Here is a 19,568-nt window from a genome sequence, read left to right on the forward strand (position 1 = left end):
TGACATAATAAGGATAAATTTATTTTTTTTTTATTTTATTTTTTTTTTTGGCCAGTCCTGGGCCTTGGACTCAGGGCCTGAGCACTGTTCCCTGGCTTCTTCCCGCTCAAGGCTAGCACTCCGCCACTTGAGCCACAGCGCCGCTTCTGGCCGTTTTCTGTATATGTGGTGCTGGGGAATCGAACCTAGGGCCTCGTGTATCCGAGGCAGGCACTCTTGCCACTAGGCTATATCCCCAGCCCGATAAATTTATTTTTAATACCAGAATTCTATGCTTCTTAAATTTTTCTTCAGTTCCCTTTACAGATAATTTTTTATGATTAAAAACTATTAAACCGGGCTGGGGATATAGCCTAGTGGCAAGAGTGCCTGCCTCGGATACACGAGGCCCTAGGTTCGATTCCCCAGCACCACATATACAGAAAACGGCCAGAAGCGGCGCTGTGGCTCAGGTGGCAGAGTGCTAGCCTTGAGCAGGAAGAAGCCAGGGACAGTGCTCAGGCCCTGAGTTCAAGGCCCAGGACTGGCCAAAAAAAAAAAACAAAAACAAAAACTATTAAACCAATTTCTTGACAGATGTTTTGATTGGTACATGAGTATATTAAATAGAAATACTCATATTTGTATACAAACACACAAAATGTAACCAGCCCAGATTTGCTGTTACTTTTTAATGTAGCCTACCTTTTTGCTAGTTTTTAATGCCCTCCTACTCCCCCTCCCCCCCCATCTGTTTTTTGTCCCCCTGCTGGTCCTGAGGATTGAACTCTGGGCCTGAGCACTGTCCCTGAGCTCTGTCCCTTGTCCCCCTGCTGGTCCTGAGGATTGAACTCTGGGCCTGAGCCCTGTCCCTGAGCTCTGTCCCTGAGCTCCTTTTGCTCATGGTTAACACTCTACCACTTGAGCCATAGTGCACTTCGAGCTTTTTCTATGATTTAATTGGAGGTAAGAGTCTCACAGACTTTCCTGCAGTCCTCAGATCCTAGCCTCTTGAGTATCTAGGATTGTAGGCATGAGCCACCAGCACCCAGCTTACCTTTTTCTTATTTCATCTACCTTCCTGCCATCTATAGCTGTAATAATTATACTCTGGGATCAGTAGTGCCTTCTGATTGTGGAAATTTGTAATCATGCTTTTGTATTTTTCTCTCAGTATCTATATGGGTACAGTGCAGAGAATCATAAGTTTTATAGGAGGAGCTTTAAATGATGTTTTAAAGTTGAACCATCATGCACACTTGTGCTACTCTCCTAGTTTGTAGTGCTTCAGTGTAAATCCATGCACAGCCCAGGTCAGTACTCCCCTCTTAACAGTGGCCTGTTTCTCTTAGGTGTGCTGTGTAACAGATCCCTCAGCTAGGCTGCAAGCCTTCATTTTGTTGCATCTTCCCCTGTGAACAGAGCAGCCATAGTACTCTCACTCCCACTCCCTGCCATGGGGCACAGATCCTTAACTACTGGTGGTTTGGGCTGTGTGGGACAGGGTCTCAGGAAGGGCTTCCTGAGTATGAGTTGAAAAGAACACTTACTACATTGTTACCAGTCTGCTAGATGGCTTGACAAAAAGGCCTAGTACCCTTGGTCTCTAGCAGCTCATCATGAGAATGTTTCTATCAGTCATGGATGTTGTATTTATTTTTTGCAAGCTTCCATTTGTTTTTTTCTAAAGCCTCTTGAGTATTATTTACACCCATACATATGTTTCATCTTAATTTGAACTTGAAATTACCCAAGTACAAAATGTTTTACTACAGGGTAACAGATACCTATCTTGTAAGTATGGGTAGTATACAGTGATATGAGGCCAAGGAAGTATTTCAAAAAAACAGGAATTGAAAACCTTGTTAAACCTTAACGATAATAAATATAAGAAATCGCTTTAAAAAAGAAATACTTTCAAAGAAGTGATGGTTTTGAAAAAATTATTTGGATATTTTTCTAGATGTCTGTGGTAAGTTTTTCTTCTTTGGGGTATGGAATTTATCAAAGACACCTAACTCTCTTAGGCCCAGATTTCTCTCTGAAAAATGGGTGGCTTGCTAAAGGGTAACAATGTTGGGAAAGATTAATTGCAAGGCTAAGGGAAGAGAATCATCAGTCTCCTTTCTACTCTATCTTCCTTGCATTTAATGTAATTGGTCACTTTGTGTATCATTGACTAGGCTTAGATTGAAATGTCGTTCCCACAAAGCCTATATAAATCAGCCGTTAGGTTATGTTGTATTTGAATGCCTTACATCCACATGTGAAGAGCCATTCACCTAAAGGTCAGATGCCAGCCAGAAGAAGACTACTGCCTAGTATTAGCCCCCAAGATGAATTATCTCATGTAAGCTCCATCCCCCACCTCTTATAATCATCACAGCATGAGTAGCCAGTGCGCACTGGGTAATAAGATAGCAACTTGTGTTGCTGAAGCTAATCTAATTCTGAATAGCAGGCTTCCAGGCCTCAGCTGAATGAAATTGCTTGGTATTTCTAAGTTAGAAAATGCTTTCTTCCCCTTTCAAGTGCTCCTTGGCATCAAGTAAGGAATGTTAAAGCTGTTGTAAGTGCCAATTAAGGCCAATTATAACCTGCCTGGCCTGCTGAGACAGTGAAGTAGAGTTGGTTAAGGCTGTGTTCCTATAAAATGGAGAACTGCCTGTGCCAGGGACAGGAACATTATATTTCATAACTGCCAACAGTTTGTTTGTTGCCCTGAAGAACACAGCATTACAACTTTGATGGCTTCTCAGAGATTCAATTTCTAAGAAAGGAGGAGGTGGCATTATTACTGTCTTGCTCTCACTTTTTCCTTCTTTTCAAGTGAGATCCTCTCTCCACTTTTGCCTGGTTATGACCACAATAGCTATCTTTTCTTCAATGTTTGAGACATGCTAGGCACTGCTGCAGTAAAGCACATGAGCATTACCTAGTGTCAGCCTTACCTGTGGGAGAAAGTATTGGCTGCCAGGTTTGCTCTGGGCCACACAACAAGAGGTGCTAGACTGCAGCCTGGCTGCCCTCCTCTCTCAAGCCAAGCCCTTGCTATCTCAGCGCTGCCCCTGTGTGTTCTTATTCACCCCAGAATGGTGTCCCTTCAGGACTCCTTTAATAGAGAGTAAAACTTTTATGTGCATACCATCCAAACTATAGTCAAGTTGTCTAATTTATGGTCTCCAAGGCAGAGATGTTATGTTACTAAATGGCATTTCAGTTTGTCATTTTTTTCTCCATAGAAATATGACCAGTCATATTTTGTGAGACTTAATATCAAGCTATATTTGAACAAGATACTGGGAAATAATTTAAATAAGATCAAAATGATAGCTATACCACCATTCATTCTTTTTCTGATGTATATATAGAAAATAAATTCAAACTGTTTATCTTAGCCAGGCATAGTAATATAATATAATATAATCTCAGCTAGTTGGTCAACTGAAACAGGAGAATTGCACGGTTGAGGACACTTTTGAAACATAGGCCCTGTCTCAAAAAGAAGGGATGGAAGCTAGGGAAATGGCTCAAGTGGTAGAATACATGCCTAACAATGCATTTATATTACACTCGATCCTCAGTATCAAAAAGCCAGTGTGGGTTTTCTAACCCTTGTTTCCTTGGTGTTGTAGAAAGGCATCATTCCCAGAACTGTTAAGGATTTTCTGGTTGTTTTCCTCATTTGTGCTATCCCTATGTGGGAAGGGGAACATTAGGAAGGCCAGCGTTTGTGCTAGGAGGCTGCTAAGGACATTGTGTACTCCTGTGCATTCACAGTGTAGAACCTGAGTCTCAGCCTGAGGAAGGTCCTAAACACTTAAATATACCTAGTGCTGTTCTGCTGTTGGTAACATGAGGGAAAAAGCCTTTGCTGGCCTGTCAGGCGAGCAGGTGAGCTGTAATGAACAATACTGTAAAAGCCACTGCACCAAGTATTTTTCTCTAGCTTGAGAAAACCAGCAAACTTACCTGAAATCCTTATTTGTTTTTTTAAGATTGAGAAGTATCTTTATCACATGCTTTTAAGGCCTGTGATGGATCATCCTTAATGTTCTTAGGATCTTAAGGACCACTGTGGTTTGGATTTTGTAATTGTAACTAAGAATCTGGAGGAAAAAAGTAGGTTTTAGAAGAATGCTTGGATCTTCAATTGAAAGGCATAGTTAAAATCCAAATGCTTGTGAAATAAAGCAGTGTAGCTACTGTCTGTTTTATTTTAATCAGTTAAGAATTTCTATCTCATTTAATAGAAGCCATGTAATTCCCAAGCTTCAGGCCTCCTTCCCTTTCCCAGGCCAAATTATATCCACACATGTAATCTGTGACATTTGCCAAATAGTCTGTGTGGGATGAAGGGATGGTTACCTCTCCCTTTCCTCCTTACTTTCAATTTAAAAATGTGTGTTAGTCTGTCAAGCATTTGAGTCATTATTATAAAACCTATATCACTTAACAGTTTTTTAATGCCTATTTGACAGTAAGGCTTATAATTGGTGGGAGAGAATAGGTATGTAAAGAAGTAAGTAATGCCTGAAGTAAGTAAACAGCAAGTGAGGAAGACACTGTGTGAAGGGGACTACTGCGGCATGAAAAGTGCAGGTTTATGCTTTAGTCCTCTAGTAATTGAGCAACAAACACTCAACAGTATGTGAAGCTATGCATATTTTAAAATACACACAGAAAATGGGTCAAGATTTTATTACTAGACTTAAAAAGGGAAAGTATGTTTTAAGTATAAATTTTTTTAAGTTTAATAAGCATAGATAGCATAAATATGAAGAGAAGCTGCTAATATTTGTGGACATTTTAACTTCAAGACTTGTAGATCTGGCAAGGTTTAAAATATAATTTTTATTATTAATCCTGTAAATTTATATATTCTTGACAGTAACAGTATCATTTTAAATATATTCAGAAAACTTAGATTGTGAATAGGTCACATTTTGGCAGGATAAATTTATAATATCTATCTTGTTCAGTTCTGGCAAGTTGCCTTTCAAAAAAAGGGATTAATTTACACTGGCGGGGAAGCCTTGTATGACCATATTAGATGAAATTAGACTCCACCCCCTGTTTTCTGTTGATCTGCCAGGACCTTTGTAATTCAAGTGCTTTTTACAGTAGTAGCAAATGTTACATAAGCCCAAACATGGAGCATATTTGGAGTTGGTGGGCAGACCCAAATCATGATGCAAGCCTTCAGTAGCAAGTGTGCAGTGAAGCACAGCCAAATTCTGTGAATGGAAGGTAGCGAGTCGCCTTTCCAGAGCAGCCCTTTTTCTGCGCAGGAGCTGAAAGTTCCACTGGGTAAGTTTTCTGACACAGTTTTCAGAGGTTGAACTTGGCTGGAGGCCCAGTTCTGGACGAGCCTGCAGGAGGTGCATTAGGTCTTTGCTAACTTACAGAAAGCTAAGCAGAGTCAGGAAGTTTGTGCAGGCCTCTTTTCTCCTGGTGGTGGTTTGTCCTGTCCTGCCAGCAGGCCTGATGGGAGGGCCCTACTGCTCTAGTGTAGAGGGAAGGAGGGAGGGAGTGCTGCAGAGCTGGGGGGTCAGAGTGGGTAATCGCAGCATGAGGGATTAGCTGTTGCAAGCTGTCCACAGGAGCCATTCTGAAATGTCATTTGAGTTATCTGGCCAAAGTTCAAAGTAAAACAGGAGTTGAGTTTGCTATTAACTGCAGCAAAATGCTTAGGCTTGCATCAAACAGTTCCCTATATCTTAGCTGGGAGAGCACTGGTTACACAGCTTTCTAAAAATGGAGGAACGTTGTAACACACTTTGACTGTTTGTTTTTTTATCTTGTGGTAAGTGAGGTTTCATGACAGGCAGTTCAGTGTTTCCTGTAGAATGTGTTTGAAAGCTGTTTTGTCAGATACTTCAAATCCACAGCAAAGTTTCAAACGGAACACTATGTCAAGAGGAAGAACAACTTCACAATACAAACAGTCACCCTGGGAAGTCATTCAGTAACTTAAATTGGGTGTATAAAAGTTTAATTATGGGCAGACTGACTGCCAGAAAACACTTTTGCATTTGTGTTGTTAAGGTAGCTAGCAGTTATGCTGAGTCTTTACATATCTTGTTCTTTGTGTCTTGGGACAGAAAGTGAGGTAACAGCTGAGTTTTTTAGTTCTCACTGGATTCAAATTTCATACCGTCTACATTAATGGATTTGACTAGATGGTTTTGAGGTTGAAACTTAACTTCCCTGTTGTTGAAGGTTTAAACACAAATAGTTCTTGAACCTTAAGTGAAATGGTGCTGTTAAGATTTTTCTAAGAATCCTTATCAGGCAGTTTTGAGCTTTGCTTCTGCTTGTTTCATTTGGTCTTGTTTTTCGCAAATCATTTTTGGTGTTTTACTTGTTAACAGCCTCAGCCTACAGGTGAAGCAGATAGTGTTTCCCTTTCAAGAAAAAAAAATGTCAAAACTCATTGTAAGCATCAGTATTGTGGGATGGGGAAAGTGGGAAAGACAGAAAGAAACGTACAGACTCAGTCCAGTTACTCATTACTTATTAACAATGCTTAATGAAGGAGGTATTTTTGCATACTGTATTCTACTGTTTTGAATGTGAGGTTTCTGTTAAGCCACACTTAGGATCTTCATGTTTTCTACCTTCCATGTAACTCAAATACAGTGAAGTAAGAAGGGTAATAAGGCTGGAGGAAATAGGACCATGACAGAGACTGAGCACAGTGTTTTCAGCAGATGGTGCTGTCTTTCTGTTGCACTTTGGAGTTGCTACTCCTTCCTGGCCTGGGAAGATGGGACTCACTTGTAGAATTCTTACACAGAGGTTTCTCTTTTAAAAAGCTTTTTAAAAATCATTTTAGTAAACCCATGTTTTCTTTTTTCTCTCTACCTTTGTGTATAAAACTGATTGGAGTGATAAGAGCATAGTTTGTTTTTAGTTGTATTTTTGTATTTTAATGATAGCCTTGCATCTTATTAGGAGAAACTGACCCAGTGTGAAAGGACTGAATTTATTGATACTTGATTTTCACATGATATAATAAATTGGATGGATAAACTTGTGATGGTAAGTTGAATTTATAGAGTGCTTTTTCCCTGAATATATAACATAAAGGATTAACTCAAAAGTAGTTAGAAAATGATGGAGTTGGAGCCCTCCCCTTCCCTGCCCCACATTGCAAATGAATGGTAGGGTAAGAGAGTGATGAAAGTTGACAGCTAAGGAAATGATATGCATCACTTACATAGTGAGATCATGTTTGTTTCAGGCAGAGTGATTGTTGGCTGTATTCTTCTAGCATCATTTGGGTAAGATGCTTCCTGAGGACAGCAGAGAGAAGTCCTAATGGCTGTTAGCAAAGTAAAAGTATCAGCCAAAATGTATGCTTAGGAACTGGAAGTGTGGCTCAAGTGGTACCATGCCGGCCTTGAGCAAAAAAGCTAAGACAAGAATGAGAGGCCTTGAGTTTGACACTGACACACACATACACACAAACACGCGCACGCACACACACACACTCTCCCATACCAGCATCAAAACAACCACAACAAAAAAATACCTGTGTCAGAAATTATGACACCAAGATCAAAAGTAGCACAGTTTGGTGAATGTCTTTGTTAAAAGCGCACACACACACACACACACACACACACACACACACACACACACCCATCTGATACCAGCATCAAAACAACCACACACACACAAAATAAACCCTCAGGTCAAAGTCTTCACCTTGAGCAGGATTGCAGGAATATAGGAAAGATGCCCTTCTGAATACCCCAGGTGGCCATTCAAACAATTCATTTCATTTTTCCTTCAGACTCCTTGTGGCTGTGATTATAAAGAAGAGATGTTACACTCTTCAGCCACCATGATCAATGATCATAACATCTAGTACTTCTCTTTCTGTCTTAAGTGTTTAATATTTTTCACATTCTTGAAAGCAAAGTTCAAAAATAAGGATCTCTTAGGAAGAATTCCTGGCAAGAGATTTATTTGAGGTTGCCATATCTCTGCTCCTTTCTTAGCAACATTATTTACAATCCATTCATGCCTGTCCCTTCCCCCACTAAAGTGGAGTCATTCTCCCTTGTAATCTGCCCTTTGTGATCTGTTCGCTTTCATGCGCCAGTGTGAATGGTGTACTGCAGTGCACACTCTGCTCAGAGATGTGGAATGCCAAGAGACCTGAATACTTTAGTGGGGCCTTTATTTCCCTCATGAAGAGCTTGATAATTTGATTGTAGACCTTTGGTGAAAAGTTGTTTCAAGTGGCCCAAGTGCTGTAAATGACTCTCTCTTCTGCACTTGCCTCTTACATTTTAATTTAAAAGCACCTCTGCATTAGGGGGAGGAAAATGCATTTGGAAAAGGTAGCAGTTGGAGACTAATTAGTTAGGAAAGCCAGCACTGGAACCATCCTTTTCAGTTTATTCTCTCTAGTGGAAATGATGCAGAGTATTTTTTCCTTTCTCAGTGTTTTTGTGCTATTTGTAATCCACCTAAGCAAGCTTGGAGGTTGCCTTCCAACCTCAGTTTAAGCTAATTGTCTTTTGAGGCCTGAGTGTCAGAGGTCAGCTTTGAATTCCTTAACTTGATTTGAATGTTCCTGGACAGTCCCACATTGACTTCCCTTTCAGAATGGATCCACACACCTACATCAGCTTCCCCCATGGTAGTCTCATCTAGTGCCTGGGAACCTAAAGAAAGTAGACCATAGATAAGGCACATTTAGAATTTTCAAGGTATCTGCCACAAAGAGGGTAAAAAATGCCTTTGTTTAGTTGCTGCTCAGGCACCCAAGAGTGCTTTCTAAAAATAAAATTTACAGAAAAAGTAACACTAGTTACAGTAGTCTAAGCTTCTAAATACTAATCTGCTAGTGTAGTCTATGATGTGATTTTTAAATTACATACCAGTTATTCTAATAGGATATGTATTCATTTATATATCACATATATGCCATATTTAAATGTGTTTATATATCTTACATCAAACTTAGTCATAGTGTCATGGAGTATTGCTTAGGACATTCCTAAATTAGACAATGTCTGGTCAGTTAGTAATATTTCAGATTTTGTGTAGATATGATGAAAGATCTGAAATATGATTCAATTGTAAATTACAAAAAGCTAGGTTAAACAGTGGTATAGCACTTAACAAATTACTATGAAAGAAAGAACTACTAGGAATTGAAGAAAAAAAAATCTTGACCAATCATCTTTTCCAAGTCATGATTTTGGGTGTCTCTTAAGGGCCATAGAACTTGTAAAAGACAGAGCCACCCAGCTGATACCTCACCTTTTTGTTTGGCAGCCTGAAGTGAAGCAAGGCAGTTTGGGTTCATTGGAAGCTGTGTAATTGCACATTGCAGGTCTTTCTCTAATTTTTCATTCTCAACTTGTTCTAATGTAAGAACAATTTGATTAGTCCAGCAAAGGGATACAAAGTTTTGTTTTTTTTGTTTTTGTTTTTGTTTTTTTTGTTTTTTGGGTGTTTTTTTTTTGCCAGTCCTGGGGCTTGAACTCAAGGCCTAAGCACAGTTCCTGGCTTCTTTTTGCTCAAGGCTAGCACTCTACCACTTGAGCCACTGCATTACTTCTGGCTTTTTCACATGTGTATGTGGTGCTGAGGAATTGAACCTAGGGCTTCATGTACACGAGGCAAGCACCCTTGCCACTGAGCCATATTCCCAGCCCGATCCAAAGCTTTTTAAAATGAGCTTTTGATGTATGCATTCCTGTTACTTCTACAGTGCTTGATTGAAGACTCTGTGTTTACGTGCATACGTTTTGCTCTGTATAGCCATGTATAAGCTTGCTGATTCCACATCTTCTTGAAATGGGAGCTTGAAGTGGAGGAGTGATTGTGGACATTTTGGGGTGGGGCTGTGAAAAATTGCCTGAAGTTAAGCATTCCTTGAGGCATAGATTTGTATTTTTTGTGAAGTCTGTGTATGCAGAATGAATACTATTCAACCTTACTTGATTGAATCTGTCCCAAACATTCTTCAAGGAAAGCTGAGGTTGTTTTTTTTTAGTTTTTATTATAAAACTGATGTACAGAGAGGTTACAGTTTCACACGTTAGTTATTGGATACATTTCTTGTACTGTTTGTTACCTTGTCCCTCATACGAAAGCTGAGGTTTTTAAGAATTAGCACTTGGACAGTCTAACATTTTTCATCTTTGGAGCCCTAAACTGAATTTGGGACTTGATCTTCAACTATTCTATTCTCCTAACATTCTTTCTTAAGTGTCATCAAGTTCTGTTAGGAAAATAAAGCAACAAGTTGGTTATACAATAATTTTACCTGAGTGAATATCCTCTGCAGCTGGTGTGATTTTATTCATTGTTAAATGGCTTCTGGTTCCCTTGCTCCTGAGAAACACTTTCATTCCAACTTAGGATGGCTTAACTTAGGAATTTTGCAGTGGTATGGAAGTAATACATATTGAGTGCACATGCAGTAGAAATACACTTCACCTTTTTAATTTAGATCTCTCCCTCATCTAGAGACACTTTGATACTGTTTATCAGATGTTCAACAGTGGCAGGAAGCTGGAGCCGCTGGTCAATCATGTGACCACAAGGGAAACTGACCAATACTCTGTAGTGCACTGTGCTGCTGTGTTCCATAGGTATATTAAGTGCACTTTTTTTTCTGACAGGGTATTTTCAGTTAACCACAGGTTTCTTAGGTTATAACCTCATTGTAATTGAAGGAGCATTTCTTTCTTCTTGGAATAATATGTAAGCTAAACCCTTATCACACTGGAAAAGATAAAGTGAGTTTGGTTTGTTCTTAAGTGATTTCTATGGTCTTATCAGTACTTTTCTGTCTGAAGGATTGATTCCATAACCAGCATTAGCTGAACAAACAGGACATCTATAGACTCCCTATTGTGATCTTAGCACCTCATCCACAGTAGATGCTGGGTTGCAGACATTACAGCTCGTGATCATCGAACCCCCAACAGCACTGCAGAGTAGACTTGGCAGAGGAAGATGCTTCCTGAATCTGCATGTCTTTGGAGTCTGCGTTGGTCAGGCAATCCAAAAGCTTATTTTACTTTGAGTTCTGTTGAAATAACTACTCAGCTCATAACAAGACTACCCATTGGCCCTGAACCTCCACCAGGAGGGCAACCAGAGTGACAAGAAGTACACCTAATTGCATTTGTTTGGAAGATCAGCTTAATTCTCTAAAATAAATACTTGCAGCTCTTCCTGATGGTCCTTTATAGAAAATGCTCATCTAGGAAATTAATTATTCTTTTTAGCCAAGCAAGAAAAGCAGCCCAGGTATACGTAGACAGGAAGGATTCCACCACTGGCAGATACACATAGTTCATCTTTAGGATAAAACTTCCAAAATGGGAAAATGAAATCCAACACAATTTGATTGCTCTTAAACTGATTCTAGATCCTGCCCTAAATTTACCCCCAAATTTTCAGTGATGTTTTATGTTTAGCCTGTGCAGAATCCTGCTATTACTGAGCTTGTTTTTGCCAAAATTCTAGTTATAGCAGAATTAGGGAAGATGAGCTTCTTAATGACTTGCTTCTTACTGACTTCCTCTGCCTGCCCCTGGACCATGTAAGATGGCTAGCTATCTGCTATGATGTGCTTTCACCAGGGTCCCACTGCCTTGAAACTGCCTTTGTGACCTTGAACAGCTAACTTACGTTCTTCAGTTCCTTGGCTTCCTCTTCTGGAAAACAGGGATGATAAATCATAGTATCTACTTTGTTAGGAAGATAGTCAGCAGTGAGTGAGATAATCCCTTTAAATTCTAAAATAAAGTGAATGGTACATGGTTTCTACACAGCACCCTCCTGAAGCTGCTGCTATTGGTACTGAAAGTGAGACTTCTCATAAAGTCATTTGTTAGGATTATCAAAGAGTAGTAAAAGGTTTATTAATAAGAGTCCTGAAAAGACTGTGGTAGGCTTTTCTTAGCTGTTAAGCCTTCTTACATGATTCCTAAGAATGGGACAAATTAGCTGGGTGCAGTGGGCTTATTCAGGTAATCCTAGCTACTCAGAAAGCTGAGATTTTAGGATCACAGTTTGGACGTCTATGAGATAGACCTAAGTTGATGAGAATTAACTACCAAAATCTAGAAGTGGAGCTGTGGCTCAAGTGATAAAACACAACCCTTGAGCAACAAAAGTTCAGGGACAGGCCCTGAGTTCAAGCCCCAGGACAAGTACCAGGAAAAAAAAGAGAGACAAAATTAATACAATGGTCACCAGCAGCAGAATACCTTGCTTTTGTTTTGATATGTGTGAATTGAGACTAGAACTCCAAGGTTTCTCTTGTTAGTATTTAATAATTATGTCAGTTCTGATCATTACAGTAAAGTTAAATACAATAAAATATTTATAAACTATGAGATAACCATTTTAAAAATTGCAGCATATTCATTTAGATTTTTTATTACCATGAGTCACAGCATTTGAAGTTAAATATATTTTTGGTTTTGTGGTTTGTGAACTTTAATTCTCCTAAATTAAAAATTATGTTGTTGTTTATAAAGCATGGATATATTAAACTTTTACCTATCTGCTTTGAACTAGTTTTTGTTTATAGCTGAATGCTGATACAAGCCACTTTTAAGCAGGAATTTAGAATTATAAGCTCAGTATTGTTGGCTGCTTTTCGTTTAGGATTGCCTTCAAAGAGTTCTGCTTTTCACTCTCTCCCTTTCCTCATCCTCTTGTCCTTACCTTTGCATGTCACATTAGCAAGCCTCAAGGGATAAGATGGTCCAGTGCATAGTTGTCTCCCTCTCCTTCCTCACTCATTTCTCTTGTTTGATCTTCCTCTCTTTTCATTTCCTTCTATCTCCTGCCCATCTTCCCTCCATGTCTGCTTACCATTGTCCCTGCTCTTCATTTCCCTATATTTGTGTTTGTCTGTTGGTCTGCCTGCCCTTCTATCACTTACTAAAGCTATTCACAGTATGCTGCTCATTCAGGGACTGAGAGTACTTTCTCTGGGCTGATGCCAGGCCCTGGAGAGAGGAATGGAGCTCTTTGAAAACTCAGCTTGGACTATTCAGCAAACCACATGGCAGTTTGACTTAGCATCCGGCCACGACTTTGTCCACTTTACTTAATATAGGCTCCCTAACCTTACTCTTAAGTTGCCCACTTTCCTTTTGATCTCAGAAGCACTTTTTTAAAGCTCTAATCCCTGTTTAAAATCTTATGAAATATAAGGACACACAATGAAAGGTTAAATGGAGTCAGACTCAGCTATAATTTAGTTTTTTCATTTTTGCTTTCTTGTGAGGAGAAAGCCAGAGTCTATCCTTTTCACAGAGTAAGTTTCATGTTTGCACTATGATGGAACAGCTTAATTCAGTAACATGACAGGGATTTGAGCTGGCACTTGTCAGCCATGATCTCAGTTTACACATACATTCTGTTTTAGTGAATGAAAAATTCACATGATAAATTGCCTTTCTTAGTTTCAAATATTTTTATTTTTTGTTGAAGCAGTAGTTTGGGGGAAAGTACCGATATGGCACCAGACTTTTATCATTAAGAAGCTTGGTTTTATTAAGAGTCTTTATCATTAAGAGTCTTGGTTTTCTAATGTGGAATCCCATGTAAGACTTAACAGGCAAGGAAAGATGTTAACTAAAGAAAAAGAGAGGGTAGACCATAATAAGAACAGAAAATTGAGAAAAGCCAAAAGTTAGTCAATTCTCCTATAAAAACATGCATTCTTTAAAAATTAGCGCACTGTGCAAAATTGTGCAATAAAAACCACATGAGGCTTATTGGGAAAATGAGTTATGGCACAACACTAAAAACGTCTTTTGTGGCACAAAAAAGATAGGAATGTAATGAAAATGATAACAGTCTTACGTATGTTAAATGGTTAAATATACGTAAACGCTAAGGTAAATTTAGCCATTTTCCTTGAAAAGTCCTAGTATTTGACTGTGAAGTGGGTATGGAGTGGATTACAACTTGTGAATTATGGAAAGTGATGGAAGATCATATGGAACTGACAGAAAACTGTAACGCCAGATGCAGAGTGTAGTTCTTAACATGTACCATGACCCTGAAGTGAGTGGTAAATGAGGTTATGTGTGTTTTATGTACCCCCATGTGACTAGTTTAGCCAGGTGTAGTTTTCTGCAGTCCCTTAGAAACAAAAGCATATGGAAACGTTTTTTATGGTCAGGTTATTCCTTAGTATTACAATAACTTTGGAATAAATTTGCATTCTCAAAGCAAGCATTATAGTAGAACTGATTAGGAATGTTCTACATATAATCATTTGATCTTATGAAAAGCTACATTGTAAATGCTACTCAAATAAGGCCTTGGCAGGTTGAAGTTATCATTGAAGAATTATAATTATAATTGAAGAATATATAAATTCTCAAGCTTTGGACATTCTAGCTTCATGACAACACAGCTTGGCACATGGGTTTCTTCCTTTTCAGATCATGTGGCTAGTTGGGAACTGTGGTTTTATGCTGTCTGAGAAAATAGAGATTGGAAACTCAAAGTACAGTTTGCCTAAACAAGTATCACCTTTGAAGCATTGTGAAGTCAAAACATTGTAAATTTAACTCTCATAACTTGGGAACCATTGTACTTTTTCTCTGAAATTCTCTGAGATTTCTGATGCCCAAAGAATACAAGGAATTCTATACTTGTAGTTGGAGGGGTTTTTTTCCTATGCCTTTTTACCACAAACTTGGTATCATTTTTTCCTTGCACTGCTCAAGGGGAATGCACAAAATTCTTTTTATGGATTACTATGGGTGAATATTTTAAATACTTCATTATTTTAATTTATTTTTTTTTTTATTTTTTATTTTTTGGCCAATCCTGGGGCTTAGACTCAGGACCTGAGCACTGTCCCTGGCTTGTTTTTGCTCAAGGCTAGCACTCTACCTCTTGAGCCCACAGCGCCTCTTCCGGATTTTTTTGTTGTTTTGTTTTTGTTTTATGTGGTGCTGAGGAATCGAACCCAGGGCTTCATGCATGCAAGGCAAGAGCTCTACCGCCAAGCCACATTCCCAGCCCTATTTTAATATTTTTCATGAAAAAAAAACCTTACTGTTTCATGGATATGTTGATTTGGAAAAAAGTAGCTCTCAGCTAAGAGTAGTCGTTTTGTGCTTTACCCTGGAGCCTCTCTGGAAATGGTGGGGTAGGGGTTTAAGTTGTCTGTGACAGAAGGGCATTGCTGGTGGTTGATTGGAAGAAGACTAGGCATGCTGACCACTCTGAAATCTTGTATGTAGATCCAGAATACCAAGAATGCCCCCTATCCCCCAGAGGCCCCTTAGAATTACAGTACAGAGGAGGCAATGATACCATTGAAAATAATTTAGATAAAAATGATTTAGCTTGTGTTTGCAACTAAGAGTCTCATACTCTCCCTTAGTTAGCTTTTTTAACCATGGCTGGCATCTACCACTTGAACTATGCTTCCCAGTTCCAAAATGAAAATATTAAGTTTAAAAAAAAAAGTGGCTTTGTTAAGAATGCTGAAAATGGTTGCATTTGATGAAAGGTCGAAAATCACTAAAGACAAAGTAGTAGCAGTGAGCTCTAGTTGGCAAGGTATTAAATAAAGTGGGATATGCCATATATGCCATTTGTTCTCAGCACTGTGCAGATGTTAACTCACTCAACCATGGTTAATGGTTCCTGACTTGTTTGCCTAGCCTAGGTCAGGCTCGAAACCTAGGCTGCACAATACAGTACAGTCACACACAAAAGCTTGTGCAAGTCTGGATGCCTATATCACACCCCAAACCAATTAAGTCACAGTCTCTGGGAAGGATACAGGCATCAGTACCATGAAAGCATTTTTAGTCATTCAGAGATATAGCCAAAATTGTGGACTACTAGTCTAGAGCCATTTGAAAATCCTATTCCCATGAAGAGCTCTACCAGTCTTTAAGATGTAGATTGAAGAGTTATTTCTTGTAACATGCCTTATAAAAGATAAGAGATAAGGCTCATGGAAGCTCCACCTATCTAGGGCAGGCAACAAAACTGTAAACATGTTTGGGAGTATGATCAGAATGTTTTAAAGAAAAACTACATTTCCTGCCAGGCAAAATGGTGCATGCCTGTCATCCCAGCTACATGGGAAACAAATAGGAGGAGAATGGAGGTCCTGGCTCGCGCTGGGCAAAAAGGCAAGACCCTAGCTAAAACATAATTGAAAGTGAAAGCAACCTGTGCCAGACCCTAAATTTGAACCTCAGTACTGCCAAAAAAGAAGAAAAAAGAAAGAAATTTTGTTTTTTGTTTTTTTATGATAGTCTTGCCATACTGGCCTCAAACCATTAGCTCCCTCTTAAATGCTGGAACCATAAGTATGTCCCACTGTGCCTAGCTAAGAAAAAAAGCAAAGAACAAATTTGAGAATTGGTTAAACTGAAGTTACTTTAATTTTCCTCTCCTTGCACATATAACTTAATGTGGGAGCAGGGCAACACTTATCAGTTTAGTCTTACTAAGTTGGTTATAACCTTTACATGACTTACGTGAATTTTGTCCTCACATAATGTCATTTTGTCCTGCTGTGAATCAGGTTCTTAAGTACCTCATAAAGCATTGCTGAACTACTGTCTTTCCAGGAAAAGTCACCATATCTTTGCCCAAAGGTCCCAAAGTAGTACTAAGTCTTTGTAAGTAAGCCATTTAAATGATACTAGTTGTCATTGAGTCTAATATGCTTAAGGTTTCAGTTGCATATAACTCCAGTCAGTATGCATTCATGTACATTTTTTTGCTTTGTAATTTAGAGGTTTTAATAATTTTATAAAGATCTATGCCAAAGTGAACTTCAGAGTAAAAGCATGAAGAACAGAGATAAATGTGTACAAAATTCTCTTCCTGAATTTTAAGTTTAATTCAAAATATTTATCATAAATGGATGTATTTTCCTTGTCTAAAATAGTATATTCATATACATTTTTAAAACTCAAGAGTTAAGTAAATGTGTAGTTTTAAATTCCAGCACTCAACTACCAACACAGGTTTCTTAGGACAATACTTACTAAGTATTTCACTTATTTCTGATTATAATGTTTATTTCAGCATCTCTTGATATTTATTAATATAGATTGCCTTGGTTTGAGAAAGCTTGATTCTCTGTTAAACCTTTGTAGTCTGTAGTCACCCACTAATTACTTCCTGGTTTTTTGTCTTGTTTTTTTTTTTTTTAAAAGAGGCCTAGCTATTTGTGGTATTTTTGTCTTGTGCCTTTGGCATCTTAGCAGTGTGAGCCGGAGCTCTGCCATCTGTAGTTGAGTGAGATTATTAAAGGGGAAGGAGTTAAAATGATTCACTGGAAAATTTTAGCACAGATTCTTAAGGAATGCTAAGATAACCCTAGATATGTTTTTATTTGGTGTTACAGGCTGGCTAAGGGAAAAATTGTACAACTTGTTTCTTCTGATTTTGCTATTTTGAAAACCAGAGAGGTGCTGTGCTAGAAAGGAAGAAAATTCCATGTGTTGTCACTTAACAGGCTCTACAGATGAGTGAATAATTTTCCCTCTTAGGGCAAGTTGAAGTTAGTGGGATTCATTTGTAACATAACAAACCCTCAAAGACTGTATGCTTAAAATGTAGAATGGGTAATTTCCTAATGACTCTGTATGATAAACCTTTTATGCCAAGATGTGTTGGAGACAGGACTGGTTCTTAGAATCCTGAGTAAGTCTGTGGGGCCTAGATAAGCCCTTCTGAAAGTTGTTGCCTTTTGCAAATTTTCAATTAATTATACATGTGTTTGCCTAAAAGTATTGACTTCAGGGAATTCTTCTAAGAGTTCCATTTGAGATTCTCCTGAAACATGGTTCTTTTCTTTGTTTTCCTTTTCAGAAAGGAGACATAGCTCATCTAGCAAGCCGCCTTTGGCCGTCCCTCCCACTTCAGTATTTTCCTTCTTCAATTCTCTGCCCAAAAGCAAAGGAGGCAGTGCAGGTGGAAGCAGCAGGTCTTCCAGTGGAGGAGTTCTCAGTGCATCCTCATCAAGTTCAAAGTTGTTGAAATCGCCCAAAGAGAAACTGCCAATCAGGGGGAGCACCAGGCCCATGCATCCCATTCAGCAGAGTAGAGTACCCCCTGCTAGAGTGTGAGTATGGCCACAAGGATTTGTAAAGCTTACCTGCTGGTTATGAGCCGTGTGTGTATGAGGGTCTTGGAGTTGTATGAAAGAGCCTGCCTGGGGGAAATTAAAGTACATTGTGTTGGTTCTTTCTGTGTTCCTATTATGTTGTAGGAGACTCCTCAGAGTAGTAATAGGTAGTAAGAAGGTTGGTAATACTTGTCTGTTGATCCTTTCCTGTGTGCTAGTAACTGAAAGTAACCTCTGTTGTGTACTGTCATTAAATGATCCCAACATCCCTGTGGAATAGTAATTGCTATGACCAAAACAAGCTTAGGTTGAGGAACTTTGGGAAGACTCAATGTCAAATGGGCCTGGTTTCTGGTCCTACTTCTGTCCCTTTGTAGTTGAGACCCTTTGAGCAAGGCACTATTTCTCTGAGTGACAAATAGTGCTGTGTGGAATTGTGGGGATGTACCAGTTAGTACCTGCCATGTAACAAGCATGGTTTCCGGCCCACTGAAGACAATTAATGAGTGGCTACTGGGGTGTTCCTGCTGCTTCTGTTGACAATAGCCAAGCTAAAAAGGTGAGGGAGATGCCCAGCCTTAGCTCTAGGACTTTTAGGGGCCAAGAGGGAAGCATGCTTCCTCTTGCCTGCTTTGAGTTCCTGTCACAGTAGAAGACTGAAATGGTTCCATACAGTTCCATAGAAATATATCTTAGCCTGGTAGGGTGGGCTTTTCCCTGGCCTCCCTTCCTTCAGAGTATGCCACATATCTCAGTCCCAAAGTCTGACTACTTGATTGATCTTAGAGCAGAGTCCAGAACCTGCTATTAAGGTCTTAATTATCAGCTGGGATAATCCATGATATCTTGGAAGTGTTCTGCTGCTGTCAGGCTGTTCTAGATATAGCTGTATGGAGCTGTCTGAAGTTGTTAAGCCCTTAGCTCCTGATCACCTGTTAGAAGTACAGTACAACAAAGTTGGCTTTAACTCTTGATGTTGTTAAAATGCTAAAGAAAATGCCAATATAATGTGTAAGTTACTTGTCAGCTGTCAGAACACTGATTTTCTGAACAAAGTTTGCAAAAGCTCATCCATCATGATCTTTGTGAGAAATGAGAACTGTAGAGGTGGACCAGGACAGTTAGCTTTTAATCATCATCTTCAGTTTTTTCAGGCAAAATGACAACAATCTCCATGCTCACCAGCTATGTAACAGGTGCTTAGAGACACACTTGTTTGGGGACTGAAGAACTAACTTCATTGCCACATTATGTTTTGGTGGGGTTTTTTTTGGCCAGTCCTGGGCCTTGGACTCAGGGCCTGAGCACTGTCCCTGGCTTCCTTTTGCTCAAGGCTAGCACTCTGCCACTTGAGCCACAGCGCCACTTCTGGCCGTTTTCTGTATACGTGGTGCTGGGGAATCGAACCCAGGACCTCATGTATACGAGGCAAGCCACTAGGCCATATCCCCAGCCCCTTCCACATTATGTT

The 19,568-nt window shown here is 39.3% G+C and overlaps 1 protein-coding gene across 6 annotated transcripts in view; it reads left to right on the forward strand.

Moving 5' to 3' along the window:
• The window catches only part of Atxn7 (ataxin 7), a 131,783-nt gene that overhangs the window by 88,683 nt on the left and 23,532 nt on the right, over window positions 1-19,568 (forward strand). For 5 of the 6 annotated variants that reach the window (XM_048356075.1, XM_048356080.1, XM_048356077.1 and 2 more), the window contains one exon: window positions 17,842-18,094. In XM_048356075.1, coding sequence (XP_048212032.1) covers window positions 17,842-18,094 — 253 coding nt within the window. Of the gene's footprint in view, window positions 1-997; window positions 5,290-17,841; window positions 18,095-19,568 lie in introns of those variants that run through there. The other variant, XM_048356081.1, reaches the window with a different exon arrangement.

This window comes from Perognathus longimembris, chromosome 10 (assembly GCF_023159225.1).
Source record: "Perognathus longimembris pacificus isolate PPM17 chromosome 10, ASM2315922v1, whole genome shotgun sequence".
Taxonomy (NCBI): Eukaryota; Metazoa; Chordata; class Mammalia; order Rodentia; family Heteromyidae; genus Perognathus; species Perognathus longimembris.